The sequence below is a fragment of the Silene latifolia genome, chromosome Y, assembly GCF_048544455.1.
Source record: "Silene latifolia isolate original U9 population chromosome Y, ASM4854445v1, whole genome shotgun sequence".
Lineage (NCBI taxonomy): Eukaryota > Viridiplantae > Streptophyta > Magnoliopsida > Caryophyllales > Caryophyllaceae > Silene > Silene latifolia.
Window position 1 is genome coordinate 236472617 of NC_133538.1, and position 21451 is coordinate 236494067.

A 21451-nucleotide genomic window follows, 5' to 3' on the forward strand; every position below is an offset into this window, starting at 1 on the left:
CACGACCCCTTACACCTTTTTCATTCATCCAGTCACTATGACGATTCGTAGGAGCTCCAATTAACTCATCCAAGGAGAGGTACGCGTAACAATACGAAAGAGCTTCATCGATAATTGCTCGCTCAGCAATACACCCCTCTGGACGATACCTATTAGATGTGTAATCCTTGTAAACTTTCATCAATCATTCGAATGGGTACTGATATCTCAAATACATTGGCCCGAGATGTAACACCCGTGAATTTTCCGTTTTGACATTTAAAATTTATTTAACCGCTTAATTACTTTATTTTATATTTTTGAATTATTCAATCTAATTAATTTTATTTTAAACACGATTTTTATAAAAGTAATATATTAAAGCTTATTTATATAAAAAAAATACGTATTTTAGTCGGACAGTAACAATAGTGACAGTAATAATATTAGTTTCCGTCTTAAGTTAATATAGACTCGAGACATTATTCCGTCTAGCTATAGACCGTCACATTTCCTCACCTACCCTCTCACACTCTACCTTTTAAATAATTCTTTTATTATTATTATTATTATTTTTTTTTTTGCAAGAAGTTATAGTCCATATTATTCATCCTCAAGGGGAAAGAACAAAATAGACAAGCATTCTAGGCAAAGAATATCCCCTAAAGGCTAGACTAATCCTAAAATAAGATCAGTCGTTGAATAGCCTGATCATAAGCTGCACTAGTGACTCTATGAGAAATTCTAGCACTAACATTGAAACGAATAATATGTAGAACTTGAGCTTCAGTATGTTCCACCCCCTGGAAAATGCGAGCATTTCGTTCATGCCAAATCGATAGCATGTAGCGGCAATGCGCCAGATCCAACCATTCTTCCAATGTCTAAAATGTTGCTTTTCAAAGACACCAAATGAGTTCAAATTTGTAGGAATAGTAGACCTACCCGTCAGACCTAGCCAAGTGTAGATGCCCTGCCAAATTTTCTGAGTAAAAGAGCAGGTAGAGAAGATATGTTCATGGGTCTCTAGGCTGCCTTTACAGAGAATACACCAATTTACCAGATGAAGACCCCTGCAAGCAAGATTATCAAGAGTAGCAAGTTTATGTTGTAAAGCCAAAGTAGTGAGAACTCTGTGGCTAGGGATGCCGAACTGATGATGCAGTGCAGGTGCCCAGTCAAGAATAGGCTTGTGCTTTCGAAACCAGTGATAAGCTTTTGCAATATTGAACTTGCCCGTGAGGGTCCAAGAGTGGACAAGATTACTAGCTGCTACAGGAGAGTGAGCATGGCATAGAACCTCCTCTCTAACAGCTATGATGCTTTTTAAGCTCTCAGAGAGATGATCTTTATATTTGATGCTCCAGATTGTATCAGTAGAAAAATAGTAAGCTGCAGTCCGGTAGACCATAACCCTTCCCGCCGAGAATCAAGAGTAAGATCCATTTGGCTAGCACACTTTGTTCCAGGAAAGCAGCTCCTTTATGTCCACCCCTCCTTCATTCCAAGGAGAACAAATATCAGACCAGCTTTTAAAGACTAATTTCCTATGCCCATCCTCTTGATTCCAGAAGAAGTTTTTACAAAGCTTATTAATGAGTTTCACTACATTCTTAGGTAGCAAAACAGTGGCACACCAGAAATTAGTGAGACCAAAAATAACAGAGTTTAAGAGCTGAGCTCTTCCAGCATAAGAGAAGAAATTAGTAGTCCAGTGATGCAAGTGAGTCTGAATCTTGTTAATCAATGCACCATAATTATCAAAAGAGTTTCTGGAGCTGTGTAAAGGAATGCCAAAATATCTGAAAGGGAAAGTACCGTCAGAAAAACTAGTATGCAGGAGAATTTGGTGTTTAATATCATCAGTCACCCCTCCAAAGTATATATCAGTCTTGTCAGTATTAGCAGACAAGCCAGACCAGTTAGAGAAGTCATTGAGAGTTTCCAAGACTGCAGTTACAGATGGCACATCACCCCTTGTAAAGATCATAAGGTCATCAGCGAAAATTAGATGAGTAAGGCCAAGCTTAGTGCACTTAGGGTGAAAAGAGACATTGTGCTGAAGATAAATCTTCCTCAGATATCGAGAAAGGATCTCCATACTAAGGACAAAGAGGTAAGGAGACAAGGGATCCCCTTGTCGAAGTCCACTCTTGCCTTTAAAAAAACCATGAACAGATCCATTAATTTTGATGGAGAACCAAGAGCTAGTGATGCATCCCATGATCCATTTTACAAAAATGTCAGGAAACTTAAGAGCATGTAACATTTGATGAATGAAATCCCATTAAAGGGAATCAAAAGCTTTTCTTATGTCTACTTTCACTAAGCATCTTGGGGTGAGGTACTTCCTCCCATAACACTTAACCAAGGACTGAGACATCATAATATTCTCATGGATGTTCCTCCCTTTAATAAAAGCAACCTGCTCAGTACCAATTATGTGAGGAAGAATGTTCTGAAACCTAGTTGTGAGAATTTTACTAATAGTCTTGTAAAAAGTGGTGCAACAGGAGATGGGACGGAAGTCCATGACAGTATTGCAAACTGATTTCTTAGGTATGAGAGTAATAAGAGTGGCATTGGCTTGTTTACTGAGTCTGCCATTCTTAAAATAGGCTTGGATAGCTTTGCAGTAATCAGGGCCAACAGCGTCCCAGGAAGCCTTAAAGAAAGCAGAAGAGAAGCCATCTGGACCAGGACTCTTATCAGACCCAATACTAAACACAGAAGCTCTAATTTCATCAGCTCCAATGGGTTTAATGAGCCCAGCAATATCATCCTCTGGCACACAAGGGCTGGATTGTATGAAGGCAACATCAATGGGAGAAGTAGGGTGAGACTGCCTAAGAAGATGTTGGTAATAGTCAATAAAACCATCAGCAACTTAATCAAGACCAATTCTCTCATTTCCATCTTTATCTTTAATATGGCCAATAAATTGTTGCTGCTGTCTTTCATGAATTCTAGCAGAGAAATATTTAGAAGAGGAGTCATTATAGGAAATGTGATCAAGCTTAGCTTTTTGTTTCAAAATAGTGCTCTCAGCAGCCTTGAGTGCAAGATAGGGAGCCATGAGTTCTCTTTCCTTTTCATAGAGGTCAGTCGAAGAGAAGTCTTCATGAATAGCTTTCCGACAGTCAGATAATTGATCTCTATCAGTGTGGACTCTTTGAGAAATTTGATTAAAGTTCTCCTTATGCAAAGCCTTCAGTCTCTTTTAAACATGTTTTAATTTGCCAAAAATAATAAAAATGAGTGAGCCCTGAACAGGTTCCCTCCAGGCCTCATTTACCAGATCATGATAGTCAGGGTGGTTTATCCAGCAATTAAGAAAACTAAACCTGGACCCATAATGCTTATCCTCAAAGATAGTAACAAGAATAGGGAGTGATCAGATACCCCAGCAGGAAGGAAGACAGCAGAGGTGGCAGGATACTGAAGTTGCCACTCAACATTAGTAAGAGCTCTATCCAATTTTGACCAGACAATAGTATCAATGTCTTGCTTATTAGTCCAAGTCATCTCACAACCAGTGCTAGTAATATCAGCAACCCCACAATGCAGCAGACAAGAGTTGCAATCTAAGATATCAGCAAGATTAGGAGGGGTATTACTAATTCTCTCAGTAACATCCCTAACAACATTAAAGTCACCAAGAAGGATCCACTTATGAACCTGAGTACTGATAGTACGCAGATTGTGCCAAAGATCATCACGAGCTCTAGCATTATTGCTAGCATAAATCATGGTGAGATGAAATTTAGTGTAGGTAGCATGATGAAATACCTCACAGTGGATGAACTGGGAGTGAATGATCAAGGGATGAATATCCACAGTGGTAGGTTTCCAAACAAGCCAAATTCTACCATTAACATGAGCATTGTAGTTGCAAATCACTTTAAAAGCTTTAAATTTGTTATGAATAACCTTTTTAGCTTTCTTTTCTTTAATTCTGGTTTCCAAAACACCCATAATGTCCACCTGATGAAGTCTTAAGAATTCAAGACTGGTATAAAAATTAGAGAATTTGGTATAAAAATTAGAGAATTTGGTCGAGAATCGGGGCAGGAACATTATTATTATTATTATTATTATTATTATTATTATTATTATTATTATTATTATTATTATTATTATTATTATTATTATTATTATTATTATTATTATTATTATTATTATTATTATTATTATTATTATTATTATTATTATTATTATTATTATTATTATTATATAATATTATATATATTATTATTACTATTAATATTGTTGTTGTTGTTGTCTTGCTGCACGTCCTCACCCCCTACATTACCTCTTTCTTCTTGTTCTTCCTTTCTTTCGAAACAAAACAGCAGCAACAACACCCATACTCAACCTCTACTTTCGTGGCCTTCAACCCGAGATCCCTCCCCCGATTCTCGACCAAATTCTCTAATTTTTATACCACTCTCTTCCTCTTGCCTTCCTTCTTCTTTCAAGGTAAGAAAGTTTAAGTTTTGTTGCGGTTTCGAAAATAACGTCTTAAATGACAACTCGGTTTCTTGTCTTAAACGACTCGTTTTTCCTCCTTTTAGCTGAAGACTTTGAAGACTGATGAGAGACTCGCATTTTGGACGTTTCTACTTGGAAATTCAAGAAGCTAAAGTGACGGCGATAGGTTACTCGACAAAACGTCGGGAAACTCGCCCTTCTTACTCGGCTGTGTCTTTGTTTATCGTAAAGTTTAAGTCTTTACTGTGTTCGTCATGGATGGGGTTGATTTTATGATGCTCGAGGTCAGTTTATATGGCTGGTTTTTGGGTGTCTTTGTGGTTTGTCCCGTAGGGAGTAGTCGGGCATGGTGTTGTCAAACATCGGCTGTCGATCACTTTTGTGCAAGTAAATGGGCATCTTGCTTGCTGATTTTCTGGGTTTACTTATGGCAGGAATTGGGTGGTGTTTATCCTTGTTATAGTCGTACTCTTTCCGTCTCGAATTTGCCTTTCGTTGTCTGTCTGAAATCGTGCATTTGCTGGGCTGCTCACCCCTGTTTTATCCTCCGTTTTACTGCTTTTGTTCGCTGTTTTGGAACGGATTAAATGGTCCCTCGGATCAGTTTTCCTGCTAGTGTCTCTACACTAATGTCGTCACATGTGTACTTGACATTTTCCGCTTGAAAAACTCGGTTTTTGGACAGGTGGAGCCCTGTTTTTATACCATGTCCGACATTGCTTTATTTCCGGTTTTGGGGGCTATTTTACTTGCAGGTGAATCGGTTTTGATTTGGGTAATAAAGGATGGTTAGTATGTATGGTGAATTGTCTGCATAAACATATACATCTGTCTCAAGCATGTCATATGTCCGTCTTTTGGTTACATGGTAATTTTTTTCGGTTGAGTATTGGTAAGAAATGGTGGGTTTGCTGGCTGTCCGTGGGCCTAGCATAGGCGGCTGGGTGGCTGTGGTGGCTAGCCGTGGGCTAGCGGCACGGCCAAGGCCTAGCCACGGTTCGTGGTGATCCCGTGTAGTAGTTGGCTAACTAGATGGATGTGTTTATTTTTGATGCACTTTGTTGTGTTTAAATTTTGGGCTCACCACAAATTAGTATTTGGGCTCACACCCCTTTTAATTGTTGGGCTCACTTTCTTATGTTTTTTGGGCTCACTTTCTTATATCATTTGGACTCACTTTCTTATAATATTTGGACTCACTACCTTTGTATTTTTGGGCTCATTTTGTCAATTGTATTGGATTTATTTGCATTCCGTAAATTTTCACTTGACGTAAATTTCTCGTTACAGCTTGTTATATTTTATTACCCGGCATTGTTTAATTATGAAATGAAATGTTTATTTTATATGTTACCAACATGAAAATATTATTAAAAATAATTACTTGTAAGAGTTGTATTCTTGTAGAAATGCCATAATACTATCTTATATGCTTGATTTACATTTACGCCCTGCTTGTGCTGTTCTGGCAAGTATGGGTTTGGCCTACTTGTGATGTTCTGGCAAGTATGGTTTTGGCCACTTGTGCTGTTCTGGCAAGTGAATCTTATCTTAGTCTTTCCGCCACTTTCGTGCTGTTTTGGCGATTGGGGTACTCGGTCTCCTTAGTAGTCGAGTCTTGGGTGCGTGCTGTGCTGGCGCACGTCGAATCGGGATGTACACCCGAGAATTTGCAGATTTAGACTAGGACCGTATCATTATCGTAGTCCTACCCGGGGAAATTATAGTCTAAGAGTAATAAATGTTTGCATTCTAGATGGTTACATTGGTCATATCTCCTTGAATTACGTGCTCATGGTTAAGTGGTCTTCATATTGCTCCCTTACATTTCTTCTCAATTGTTTAGCATTGCTTATGCCTTGCCTACTTTCCTATTTCATTTCTTTTTTTAATCTTGTATTCTTAAATATGTAAGATCATATGTTTAGTTATAATTCAATTTACTCATATCTTATTTTAACCTGAGTATCTGTTTATGAACCTTGTTATGTTAGTCTTGACGTTTTGTGGCTGGGAGAACCTTGAGTTACTCCCCACTGACTGTGGCGTCCATGTTTACATGAATGACAGGTTTTAGCTGGTGCATTTATGGGGTGAAGACATGTGTGAGCTAGCGAGCACCTTGGACTAGTAGTTGGTTTAGTAGGATTGCTTAGACTCACCTTTTATCATTTGTTATTCGAGGGATATATTTTCCCTCACTTGACTATCACGTTTGTATAATTTAATCTTTATTTTCGCATTCTTTATTTGTGTTTTAGATTTTAATGAACCCGCGCTTTAAATTTTAAAAGTTTCAAAATTTTCCTAATTTTTGCTTAAATTTATAAGTTATATTGTTCGGCGTTATTGCGGGGGTTCACACGAGATACAAAATCTCCCGGACTAGATGGACAATCAAATGAACCATGATAGTGGAAAATGAGGGAGGAAAATACATTTCAAATTGACAAAGACTGGTGACGAGGATGTCCTGCAAAGTTTCCGCTTCATCGGGATCAATGACTTTATTGTTGATTGATTTGAAGAAATAGCAAAATCTAATTATAGCATGTCGAACCTTTGGAGGTAGAATGGAACGAACGGCCACAGCTAGTACTTGTTGCATCAATGTATGATAGTCATGTGACTTTAAACCAGTAAGTTTTATGTCCTGCAACGAAACAAGGCTTCTAATATTAGACGAATAGCCCTCTGGCACCTTAATACCATGCAAGCATTCACAAAACTCTTTTTTCTCCTTTTTTGAAAGAGTATGAGCTACAGGCGGCAAAAAAGTCCGATTTCCTTTTGTTTTAACTGCCAGCTCGGGCCTAATACCCATCTCAACCATATCATCCCTAGCTGCCTTGTTGTCTTTTGTCCTACCCGGAACATTCATCAGAGTATTGATTATATTATCACAAACATTCTTTTCAATATGCATAAAATCTAGGCAATGTCTAACTGAGAGTTCACGCCAGTACGGAAGTTTGGTAAAAAAATATGGTTTTTTTTTTATAACCACGAGTAGACAACTTAGGTCCCTTCTTCCCATACGTTAACTCTATATCTTTCACTTTCTCATACACTTCATGACCATTCAAAATCTTAGGACTCCCACGTTGCTCAAGGCATCCATTAAACGCCTTCTGAAGCTTACGATAATGATGATCAGGGCATAACCATCGACGATTTCTTCTGTACACATGCTTGCGAGAATACTTCAAATATTCTGATTCAACATCCCCCCCCCCCCCCCCCCCACACACACACACACACAATGGGCAAGCCTCTTTCCCATGTACAGTATGTCTAGAAAGATCGCCATACGCCAGAAAATCAGATATTGTACACAATAACATAGCTCTTAGATTGAAACTTTCCTTCTTATAACCATTAAACACTGGTATTCCTCTTTCCCACAGAATCTTCAGATCATCTAGAAGTGATTCTAAATACACATCTATGTCGTTTCCAGGTTGTCGAGGGCCAGATATCAACAAAGACAACATCAGATACTTCCGTTTCATGCAAACCCATGGGGTTAAATTATAGATGGCCAACACAACTGGCCAAGTACTGTGTTGGTTACTCATGTTTCCATGAGAGTTCATTCCATCTGTGGAGAGTGATACCCGTCGTGAGGTGTCAAAAATAAGATTTATAATTTCCAACTACAACTATAGCTAACGGCAGTCGGGTCGAACCACAGAGAGGCAGATGTAAATGCTAGTTGTCTAAATTCAGTCTAAGGTAACAAGTGTGGGGGTTGAGTTGAATTGATCTACAGCTAAGAGTAAATAATAAACTAGAAAGACGGATTAAACAGATAAAGAAGGGGTACTAGGATGGTCGGTTCATTAAAGCTTCAAGCGCAAAGATACTAAACAGGTCTAATTCGAACACAAGTGAGGCGGGAAACAAGAAGTCCTCTCGGTCCACTCTAAACAAATAGCATCTTTCGATCTCGCTATAGGTCCCTAATATCACTAATACTAACTCTCGTCCTGAAAAAGTGACTAACGGTCTAAACTATACCTATCTTTCGATCTCAGCACAGTTTAGTCATCTTAAGTGGTGATCAAATAACTTTCCCTATCTTTCGATCTAATGGGTCAGTTATAAATTAAGCATCTAACTGGTCGCATGCATTCGACTCGTTAAATACAACATTAATGTCAATTAAAACGAAGGGTAACCTTACGAGGTCAGTCGATCGACCGAGATTGTCAGTTGATCGACTGACACGCGAATCAGGCCGTGTTCAATACTTTGCCGCCTACGCTATAATTCGCCTACATCCTAGCACAAACTATTTAGCTACTCATGGTGAAAGTGATAACAACAATAATACTAGGGCAATAAAGTATTGAATTTATGATTAAAGCGGTAAAACAAATAATTAACATGCAATAATAAGATGGTTTCGGGAATCTAACTATCAATTCTATACTAATAACGAAATGGAAGTAAATTGAAATAGGGCAGAGTAATACCGAGATTGCAGAGAAACGATTAAAGGCAAGAACGAAATTCCAATGCTAACAATATTCCAAACCCTAATTCTAAAAACCGTATGTAGAACTTAATGTAAAAACTGAATGTGAAACTTAGATAAAAACTTGATATCAAACTGAATTCCTAGGTTACGTTATATAGCAACTAACGTAGCTTTATTTCCTAAACCTAATCATAACTTTGGGCTTCAAGATTCACGGTCTTTTAATTCTCGTCTGGAATAGCAACCTGGTCGATCGACTGCTAGGACTGGTCGATCGATCGGTCTTCGCAGCGATAGCTTCGAACCCGATGGTTGGTCGATCGATCGATGTCGTGATCGATCGACCGCTTGAGCTGCTACTTGACTTCTTTAAACTCGTGGACTTGTCTTTTGGGCCTTGAATTGCGCACCAAGCTCGTTCCTCGGGTGAATACATCACGTCATATGCAATGCAGGATACTCGGGGACGGATTTAGCTCGATTTCCGCTCAATTCTACATATTTCTGCAATAATGTACAAAAATACGAAAGTAGACGGAAATAGGGAGAAATGTAGCACAAACTACATAAATGAGCTCTGAAATGCGTGTAAAATGGGATGTAAAACATCATATAAAAGACACGCATCAAACTTCCCCAAACCAATCCCTTGCTTGTCCCCAAGCAAGAACTAGACTCGATCTAATGACCTAATGGAACGAGTTCAATCTCAGAGCGAATTGCAACATGTGAACCCTAAACCATTTTAATGCTTTAACCAACAATCAATTATGCAAACGAGTTATGGAGTCGTTAAAAACATGTTGAACCGTCAACTGTAGAGACTTATCAAATTGGACTCTCACGGGTCGCTCAAATCACTCAAAAAGTACAGGTGAATATATGTAAGATAGAAAGAAGTAAATGTAATGACGCTCACCTAACTACGACCTATAAGAACATGCCTGCAGTCTAATATGAAAATAATCTCTACAACCGTACATACGCATTCCACCCAACAGGGGACCATGACACATGCCGAGGTATAAATGTGGATATGTGAGGTATGGGTAAGAAGAGGCAAAACATTTATGGTAAAGTGGAGGTACAGGTGATCAAGCTAGTACCAAAACGGAACCAAATGGCAACATCCAACTTCTTGCTCATAAACAAATGAAACGGTGCTATAACAAGCACAAATCTCACAATTTCCAGAGATAAAAGTAATCAACTAACTCCCCATAAAATATGAATAATACATGGGAGCAAAAATCGCCAAAAGATAAAGGTTTGAATTATGCGAATTGATTTCTTTTGTTTCTCTCGAACCTCAGTCGACCGACCTATAGGGGCAGTCGATCGACTGCTTAAACAGTACAGAACTCTTTTTTTCTTTTCTTTTTTTTTTCGAATCATTTTTCATTTTTTTTTTCTTTCTATTTCTTTCTTTCCTTCTTTTCATCTTCCCAATATTATCTCAAACATGAGCATATGCCACCAAAAATGAGTAACAACTCCAAGAACACAGACTACTAGCTTGACAAAGGACAGGCTAAATGTAAGATGTAGTAATTAGGACAAAAAGGATATTTTTGGCGGTGTGGAGTTTATGGGTAAAACGAGAAAAGGGAAACCTCTACCACATGTGTCAACTAACCACAGACCGAATGCGTACAGGTATTAAGCAGATTAAGTTCATATTTATGCACATTTAAGTGGCATGTCTCATAAGGAGTACTACTCACATTCCTAAATAAACCGGTCATAGATGTCACCAGTTATAGGCTCTAAATCTCAGAAATATGATGTCGTTTGTCAATTTTCAAAGTCAAGTCTTAAGTGTAGCAAACAATTAACAAAAATTCGTAGATATGCACTTATACGATTCTACTAATAACATGTCAATCCAGCAAGGCTCGGGCAAAACAGGTGCAAAATGCTTTTTCATCCTTGAAATACTACCGTTCCGACTCGACCTATATGCTAAAATAAATGTGCATTTTATGGAAATTTTTGAAATTTTTCAATTTTTTTGATATTTTCTGTATATATGAGAGAAATGAAATAAACAATGCAAAACAAAATGTAAACGTGAATGCAAGCAAATGATATGCGACGCAAAACCCTTCCCCAAACCAAATCGCACAATGTCCCCATTGTGCAAAACCATGTAATGAAGAGAAGAGAAATGGGAATTTGCGGGAAAAAGAAATAAATAAGACATGAAGTGAAAATTGGGAGCTTACAAGACTTTAAGCGCAGCAAAGGAAACCTCCCCAAACCAACGTGAGCTAGGAGGTTGCAGTAGCCAGCAGTGCTACTAAAAAGGGTACCTGAAAGACAAACAAAACCCACGCATAAAACCGAAAAGATAATTTTGAAGCAGTAAATACGTGCACGAATGAGAAAATAGAAGAAATAAATAATTTGACGGAGAGAAAAGTGGAGTAGAAAGCTCCCTTAAGTCCGCATATCGACCAAACACAGCAGGGGAGAGGTCGTGAACAGGTACAGCAGCATCCTCGGTCGATCGACCAAGGATGACAGTCGATCGACCAATGTGTCAGGAACAGTAGCTCCTGGAAAGTGCATCTCAGTCGATCGACCAATGTGGTCAGTCGATCGACTGAAAGTACTGCTGTACTCCTTATTTCTTCGTATTTGCTAAATTACTTGAGCTAATGAGGTCTAAAAACCTGCAAGTGCACCATAATACGCGCCCAAAATTGCGCAAAACCCAAAGCAAAGTCTCAAACGTATAAAATCCTAAGCAAGCAAAATAAAATGCGAAGTTTTCGCGCACACAAAAGCAATAAAAATTGTCTAACAAAAGCAAATAAATTGAAGTTTTTAAAGAGCTCGATCAACTAATAGTTGATCAAAAAAGACCACGGTATGGCCCACTTCATCGGCTTCTGGCTACTAGAGGTTGCCTCAACGGTGCTTATTTGAGCAGATTCACCCTTCTTAGCTTCCATGTCCGTATGGCTCAACGGATCAACATTCTCATCATCTCCCCAATTAAGGATCTCTTCGGCTTGTCGAAATCCAAATCGACTTTCTCGGCTTTGACCGCTCGTCATCAACTACCTCATCGATTCCATAGCTCGAAAACCAAGACCTCCTCTTTGAATGATCGGCTTCTTTACAATCGGAACAACTTGCAAAGACTTCCTTCCCAAACCAAATCATGCAACATCTAAAACAACATTCTTCCTCCTTTTTGCTCCCAATCGGGCGGAGGGGTTAACACAGAGTGATGATAGAGACAGTAATTCGGGAAGCACAAAATCGATTTCTTTTCGTAAACCGTATTACAAGTCACAGGCCACATGGGGTCCTTTTTCTTAGCAGGTTGGGCAAAGACAATAGAATGCTTTCCCACTTTGAAAGTCAAGGTTCCTAGACCGACATCTATGACTGCACCAGCAGTGTGCAAAAATGACCTACCCAAAATAATGGGTATATGAGCATCCTCAAGCATGTCAAGTACAACAAAATCGACGGGGAAGAAGAACTTCCCTATTTGGACAGGGATGTCCTCTATGACCCCTATTGGCTGGACCGCAGATCGGTCAACCATCTAAACTGTCATATCTGTCACTGCGAACCTAGTCAACTTGAGCTTTCTAGCTAGACTCAAAGGCATGACACTTATACTAGCTCCTAAGTCACATAATGCCTTCTCAATAGAGAAGGTACCTATATTTCAAGGAAGGAAACGTAAAAGCTACCCGGTCCTCTAGCTTATGGGGTGCGGTGAGACAAGTAAGAGCATGACTCTTTAGTTAAAGCGGCAGTGTGAACATGTTCAAGCGACTTTTTCTTTGACAGAGTTGTTTCATGAATTTAGTGTATCTTTGGCACTTGGTTAACTAACTCAAGGAAGGGTACCTGTACATTCAAGCTACGAATAACTTTTTCAAATTTATTGAAAGATACCTGTTCCTTTGTTGGCACTAGTCTCTCCTGATATGGGGATGTAAGAAGTACCTTAGCCCTCTCCTCTAAGTTGCGCATACCGGCATCCGTGGACTTAGGCCGAAGTCCACCGATTTCTCCTTGTTAAAGCTCGAATCCTCCTCGACCGTCTCAAATGTGAGCCATTAACCGTCATCGGATCGAACCGGAGTTGGGACGGACCCATCATCACTCACCGACCCTAACACTTTGAGTCATCGTGCCTCGAAACAAATAGTCCCTCAAGTTATCGGGCATCGGAGGACGAACAATCTCTCTATCGCCAGAATCTTGGTCGACCGACCACTATCCTCGATCGATCGACCAAGGTGCACATTCCGAGAAAAGCCGTTGTAACCCGCATATCGGGCGATCGACGGGTGTATCGATCGATCGACCGATATACCCGGTAAACGCCTTTTTCTTTGAATTATTCGTTTCACTTTCTTTTGACTCGGATCTGCCTTGTTCTTTCCAACAGCATCCTCGACCATGGCAGGCCCCTCCAGGGTGGACCCACTCCTCAACGTAATGGCGTTTAGGGTCTCTTTTTGGTCGGTTTGAGTCGGTAAGTGTCCCGGAGCTCGAGAGGTACTCTTACTAGCCAATTGAGCAATTTGGCTCTCTAGTAGCGTCATCCCGGCCTCTCTTGCTTGGGACTCCTTCATTAATAAGTTTTTAAACTCAAAGAAAATCGAATTATGGGATTGTTGTTGCTTTGCGACATAAGGCGGTTTTGATATTGTTGTTGCTTTTGATGAGGGGGCACGTAGGGTTGCTTCGTTGCGGAGGTGGAGTTGGATTTAGGACATTCTCGGCTACTCCACCTCGGGTTGGGATGAACATTGGGCTCATAGTAGGTGTTCGTCCGCCTATAGTGTTGAAAGGCAAGACAAGACTCAAAGGGACTAGGGCAATTCTTGAAACGTGTCCCTCGGCTCCACACCTTTCACGCACGAAAGGACCGCCTCGACACAAAGATTTACTTGGTACATCCCACCTTTAGAAGCTCCTCCCAATTCATATTTGTCAAATCTCGCAGTGAGAGCTTCAAGTGCAAAGAACAGAGGAAGATTCAAGCGGCTCTCCTCCGGTTCCCTCCGAATTCCCATACTCGACCTTGTGGGTGGCTAGATCGTCGATTATCTTCCACCTCTTGGTCTCTCCCAAGTTCTCAAAAATCGGCCATTGGGTCGACATCCAAAATAGCCCTCTGATCGTCATACAACCCATTATAGAAATGATTGCACAAGCTCCATTTTTCAAACCATGGTGCGGTATGGTTCGCACTGACTTCTTAAATCGGACCCATGCCTCGTGGAAGTTCTCATCCTTCCCTTGTTTGAAACTTGTGATTTGGGCTCTAATAGCAATCGTCTTAGAAGCCGAAAAGTACTTCTTGTAGAATGCCAATGCCAAGGAATTCCAAATGGTGATCCCATTAGCACTCGATCCGGATCTCTATACCACTCCCTTGCAACATCACGAAGGAGAAGATAAACATGGTCTCCTTGATCTGGTCTTGGGTCACACCGGCTGGTGGGGGTATGGAACAATGATGAGTCAATAAATGTTTCCATGTGTTTAGCCGCATCTTCATTTGCGCTCCCCGAATCGGTTTCTCTCAACCATATTAATGTATGAAGGCTTTGGTTCGAACTTCCTGGCATCTCCTGGTAATTCAAACCCCTTATATAAGTTTGCACTGTCGGCTCGAATGACTAGCTATACTCGCTTCCTCGCCATGACCGGAATTTACGGAGAGGTGACTGTTGTCTCGGTGACGAGGTGGAAACGGGTGAAGATCACAGGTCTTCCTCGAACAGCTCGTTCTCGTGATAGCTTGACAGAGTACTCAGCTCTTCCTCTGTCGGTAATACCCTTTGTGTTCGTCTCAACTCGCGCAAAGATTTCTCTATCTCAGGATCAAATGGTACTAGTTCACCACCCTGTGACCTGCGCATAAGAAGAAACTACAAAAAGAATATAAGAAAAGTTTAAGGAAAAGAAGTCCCTTAAACTAAGAAAGACTAAAAATAAAACAACTAAAATTAGAACTATTGCCTCCCCTGCAACGGCACCAAAATTTGATACCCGTCGTGAGATGTCAAAAATAAGATTTATAATTTCCAACTACAACTATAGCTAGCGGCAGTCGGGTCGAACCACGGAGAGGCAGATGTAAATTCTAGTTGTCTAAATTCAGTCTAAGGTAACAAGTGTGGGGGTTGAGTTGAATTGATCTACAACTAAGAGTAAATAATAAACTAGAAAGACGGATTAAGCAGATAAAGAAGGGGTACTAGGATGGTCGGTTCATTAAAGCTTCGGCGGCAGCATACTAAACAGGTCTAATTCGAACACAAGTGAGGCGAGAAACAAGAGGTCCTCTCGGTCCACTCTTAACAAATAGCATCTTTCGATTTCGCTATAAGTCCCTAATATCACTAATACTAACTCTCCTCCTGAAAAAGTGACTAACGGTCTAAACTATACCTATCTTTCGATCTCAGCACAATTTAGTCATCTTAATTGGTGATCAAATAACTTTCCCTATCTTTCGATCTAATGGGTCAGTTATAAATTAACCATCTAACTGGTCGCATGCATTCGACTTGTTAAATACAACATTAAAATCAAGTAAAACGAAGGGTAACCTTACGAGGTCAGTCGATCGACCGAGATTGTCAGTCGATCGACTGACACGCGAATCAGGCCGTGTTCAATACTTTGCCGCCTACGCTATAATTCGCCTACATCCTAGCACAAACTATTTATATACTCATGGTGAAAGTGATAACAACAATAATACTAGGGCAATAAAGTATTGAATTCATGATTAAAGCGGTAAAACAAATAATTAACATGCAATAATAAGATGGTTTCGGGAATCTAACTATCAATTCTATACTAATAACGAAATAGAAGTAAATTGAAATAGGGCAGAGTAATACCGAGATTGCAGAGGAACGATTAAGGGCAAGAACGAAATTCCAATGCTAACAATATTCCAAACCCTAATTCTAAAAACCGTATGTAGAACTTAATGTAAAAACTGAATGTGAAACTTAGATAAAAAATGGATATCAAAACTGAATTCCTAGGTTACGTTATATAGCAACTAACGTAGCTTTATTTCCTAAACCTAATCATAACTTTGGGCTTCAAGATTCACGGTCTTTTAATTCTCGTCTGGAATAGCAACCTGGTTGATCGACTGCTAGGAATGGTCGATCGACTGGTCTTCGATGAAACGAGCTTCGAACCCGATGGTTGGTCGATCGATCGATGTCGTGATCGATCAACCGCTGAGCTAATCTACTTAAACTTCTTTAAACTCGTGGACTTGTCTTTTGGGCCTTGAATTGCGCACCAAGCTCGTTCCTCGGGTGAATACTTCACGTCATATGTAATGCAGGATACTCGGGGATGGATTTAGCTCGATTTCCGCTCAATTCTTCATATTTCTGCAATAATGTACAAAAATACGAAAGTAGACGGAAATAGGGAGAAATGTAGCACCAACTACATAAATGAGCTCTGAAATGCGTGTAAAATGGGATGTAAAACATCATATAAAAGACACGCATCAGAGAGCGCTAGACGCAAGTTCCTTGCTTCTTTGGCGAAGTCGGGATATTTAGCGTCAAACTCTTTCCACTGTTGACCATCCGCTGGGTGTCTTAACATTCCATCTTCAATCCTTCCACTATTATGCCAAGTCAACATTGTTGCATCTTCTTCATTCAAATAAATCCTTATGAATCTTTGTATTTTTGGAAAATACCACAACACCTTAGCTGGGATCCCTTCCTTAGTCTTATAACGCCATACAGAGGAGCGCGGACAATATGATAATTTCTCATAATCTTTGCGGTACAATACGCAGTCATTGGGACAAGCATGTATTTTCTCATATTCAATGCTCAATTCTCTAATCTTTTTTTTAGACTCATATGTCCGACTCGGAAGAACATTACCGCCAGGAAGCATGTCACATAGCAAAGCTAGAAGATCCGTAAAACTCTTATCACTCCACCCATTTCCCCCTTCAAGTTATATAACTTTACCACTGCGTACAATTTGGTATACTTATTACAACCAGTAAATAAAGGCATTTCAGATTGACTCAACTTCTCAATTAAATCATCATTTATTTCCCCATCACCGATAGATTCAAAATCATCGAATCCATCATCTTCAGCAAACTTCTAACCTAAAATAACTTCAGGTGTAGGTGAACGATTGTTTACACATACATCATATCCCCCATCCCCTATATCTAAACCAGCAGCTTCAGGTGTATGATTATTTACCTCTACATCATATTCCCCATCCTCACCCTCTAATTCTCCATGAAAATTCCAACGCCGATAATCTCTACTGAAACTATTCTTTTCTAAGTGTATTTTGACATCTGGGATAGGCAAAACCCTAATATTACCACATCTATTACAAGGGTTGGGGATTGATGAGTGGAGATGAAAATTTTCACTAACGAAATTGTAATTCAGTAATTCCATCATTATAAATGGGATCACCAATTTCACCATCAATCATCCAAGTACGACCCATATATAAGCCAGGAGCTAAGAAAATGAGATTACCTCTTTTAAGCTTTAAAGATTAATGACGGTGACGACGGCAAAGATGACTTGTTCACCATCAGTCACTCTATTATTAATACCTTTGAAATTTCATTTATTTTTAGAGTTGCATAATCTAAGACGATTCTTAAAAGAACCGTTGTAATTGTGTATGCGTGCATGAGGTGAATAATGGTCAAACAACCAATAATAATAAGGCTTGCATTGGTAAACTAAAATCACAAACTTTTCAGTTTTCACAGTGGATCTGTTTTTACAACGGTTTTAAGAAACACCGTTGTTAATTGGTGTAATATGACAATGACTTTAAAATAACCGTTGTTGATATATTTATTATGATAACGGCTTAACAAAGAACCGTTATTATTTTGTCTAATTATTATAACGGTTCCAATTCTTATTATCTTATTATGTCGTTTCCATTCTTTTTTATTATTATAAGTATAAAGTTAGTCATTATAATATTTTATTTGGTGGATTGCCTTTGAGTGTAAGGAGTACCATACTCCCGGAGAACACAAGAATTTTTCTAGTGATATTATCTCTGAATTCTAGAGGATGAGGTAACAAAAAACGTCGCAAATAACATAAATAATTAAACTTTAATTCAAAGAACCACCATAATCTAAATACAACTCATAATGTCAGATAATAATTAAAGACTTAATTAGAATCTGGTGAGGTATTATGATAGTCTTCATGCCTAATTTCGGCATAGATCAAGTCGTAGATCGACTCTTCATCATCAGCGGGTAGCGTAGGTGGAATGGCCTCTTTCTCCCATGACATAGGCATGGTGGCAAGAATGTGATGCCTCCTGTAATGTCTCAGCAGAATATGATCAACATGGGTCGCAACCCATAGATAAGGGCCCTTTTGTCTAGCATCCAAATAGAAGTCCTCTTTCCCCGCATCTTCCCCTGCAAATCTAGCCCATAATTTTCTTGCCTGACGAAAACAATCATGGCAGTTGGCTTCGTCAAACTCGATAAAAGCGAAGCCTATAAAACCTTGCTTGTTTGTAGACACAGGGTACATTTTTTTAACCGCTGTGAAACTGGAGTCATGCAGAATTTGCGTCACCCACCCAAAATTAGGGTTTAAACCCTTTCCATTCACATCATAACGAACCGGGAGATTATGGAGAATGCAAGCAAAAGGCTGTGCGTAATGAGAACGTGATTGTAGGTCGGATACACCAGCCATATTTTTTTAGAGAGAAATTTAGAGAGAAATTAAAGAGTAAATGTTTGATAATTTAGATTTTGACCTAAAACATTATAAAGACATATTTATAGAATTATTTTGGTTAAATTGAATATTATTGGTCAAATTGAATATTTTGTTAATGTTCTAATAAAGTTTTGCATGCAGTGGTCAACTTAGAAATCTAATCAAATAGTGACAACAGTTGAATTGAAAAACCGTTCTTTCATAATTGAAAATGATAACGGTTACAAGAAACCCGTATCTATAACATAACAACGGGTACCACAAACCGTTGCTAGTACTAATGTAATAACGGTTTTCGAAATGCCGTTTTATTAAACTGGTAACGGTTGTTTAACAACCGTTGATGAGAGAGATTTTATAATGAGCTTTTGGAAACCATTAAAACGTTTTTTATAACGGTTTGTTAAGTAGCCGTTGTCACATTATAATAACAACGGTTTTCGTTGGAACCATTATTCTCATTATCGCGGTCTAGGTTTCCGCCAATATTTGGAAAACGGTAATCTAAGTGTCATTATTAAATGCATTAAACCATAGCGATACGCTCCTTATTGTTTGCCATATTTGGCGTAGTGTAACTCTCTGGGGTACAGAGGAGGAATGATGTGCTAAAAACAATTATGACGGGAATAAAGACTAAGTTTCTATAATATTGACGGCTGATGATTTTCTGGTGTGGAGATGTGTTGAGTGAATGAATGTCCTGCTTCCGTTGCACTTTCTTATTTTTATAGCCACTCTTCCTTGAAACGCTCCTCCTCAACGCCTACTCCCTACCTTTGCTCAACTTTCATATCTTCATGGAATTTTTTATTTGACCGAGCTTTGTGGGCTAAACTCAATTTGCTTGACTTCAATTATGCTTTCCTTTGTTAAAGATATTTGTGTGTCATGTCATTGATCCCTTGCCAACGCTATGCTCCAACTACATGTCGCCACGTCAATAGCTGAATTTGTGGTAAAAATTAACCCAAATAATTATCCCCAAAGTAATTGCCATTAATTATCGAAATGATGGTAATTGCTTTACAATAGCACGACGCAACAGAGGTCTCATCCATTTCGCTACTTGTGACAACTGCTCTTATCCACGCATGACTTCTCACTCTATCTTAACTTCCAACGCTCCTTTTTTCTTTCAACTTCCTCTATAAATACCCCCAACCTCCCTCATTCCCTATCTTTCCCCTCTCTTACAAACCCTTCTATCCAGGTAACTTCTCCCCTCTCTCTTACTTCTTTTTCCTTTCCACCATGACTAAGAAATTCACTCGCCAACCCTCTCCTCGCCCCTCTTCATCACCATCTACCTCTTCTAGCCCTTTCTCATCCACTGGAATACTCTCTAAACTGTACTTTGCGATTCTTGCTACGCCCACTCCGATATTTTGGAGATGAGAGAGAAATTTGGGTTGGGGGAGCATGTGGTGGTTCGTCTTCCCCAGTCTGGTGAGACGCCTGACTTTTACTGCCCTGGATGGATGTGCTTGTATGAGTATCTGTCCCAGCTGCGCTTTTCGTTCCCCCTGCCTCCTATGGTCCAGTGAGTCCTTACCTTCAATAGGCTGGCGACCTGTTAACTTACGCTGCATACATGGCGTGTTCTGGTCTCTTTGTGCGTTCTGAACGAGGACTAAAACTTGGGCCTCGGTTTTGGAGATCTAGATGCGTTGTATACTTGTAGGTCGTTCAAGCATGGCCAAGTGACCCTTCGATCTTGTAACAAGAACAATGCAGGGGTGATTCTCCCTTCCAATGTGAGGGATGAGGGCTGGTTAAGGCATTTTGTCTTTGTGAAGATTGATTACATCTCCCTTACCCCTGTGTTTGACAAGTGAGCTCATGTTAAAGGTAACCCCTATCATTTTCGTTTGGCTTTTCCCTTTTAATCTCAGTGTTCTTACTAGCTCTTTTCTGCAGATCTGTTACAACTGACCCCCTCCAAAGATCTATTAGTGATAACCTTCCTCTTCAGCCTCTCCGTAGAAGCTAGGACTTTCCCCTCTCTCCTCTCTCCTCGCATCCCAGCCATCCTGTTCTTCCTCGCATTCACTCAGGGTAGATGACGAAGAAGAAGACCAGGGAGTACACGAAGAGGCCGAGGAAGAGATTTCTATCAATTGGGAAGAGAATTCTGAGGCAAAACCACAGATGTCGTCTGGTGAGGCTTTTGTACTTTGCTTTTCTTTTAGTTTTACTGAGATTGCACCATATTGTGTAACTGTTATTGTGACCATATCCTTAGGTAAAGCTCCCTTCTGCCTTGACTCCGTGATGGAGATAAAGAAGCGAAAGCTCGCCTCCTCTGCTCCCCATCCTGCTCTAAAGAAGAAAGTTATCCCCGTTCCTGGGCCAGAATTAAAATCTATTCCTCATCTGGCGTCTGTTCATCCTAGGGCGCCTTTGCCCAATTCTACGACCCTCCTTCGTTTCCCTCGTGATTACGGTGGTGATGCTGGTGTTCCTCTTTGGCCTTCAGCTGGAACAATTAATCCATCATGTTGCTGCCCAAAGCTTGGGCACCAAACCCATGCCTGAGATGCTGGATATCTCAGTAGAAACCGCCTTTGCTGTAAGCGTGGCTGCCTTTATTTTTGTCTTATATCCACCCCCACTGAGTGGCTTGTTCACAATTGTTTTTCTTTCTAGCAGAGTCTTCAGCTGAACTTGTTCATCCGTAAGGAGGTCCTATGCCTGATGGGTGAGATGAACAACCTCC

The 21451-nt window shown here is 39.8% G+C and overlaps 1 protein-coding gene across 1 annotated transcript; it reads right to left on the minus strand.

Moving 5' to 3' along the window:
- Nucleotides 1-2266: 2266 nt before the first annotated feature.
- On the minus strand, nt 2267-3954 carry LOC141630296 (uncharacterized). The gene is made up of 3 exons (XM_074443136.1): nt 3382-3954; nt 2878-3196; nt 2267-2763 (listed from the first exon to the last, which is right to left on the minus strand). Exons 1-3 carry the CDS (start codon nt 3952-3954, stop codon nt 2267-2269), a joined length of 1389 nt encoding a protein of 462 aa, XP_074299237.1.
- Between the last annotated feature and the right edge of the window lie 17497 nt (nt 3955-21451).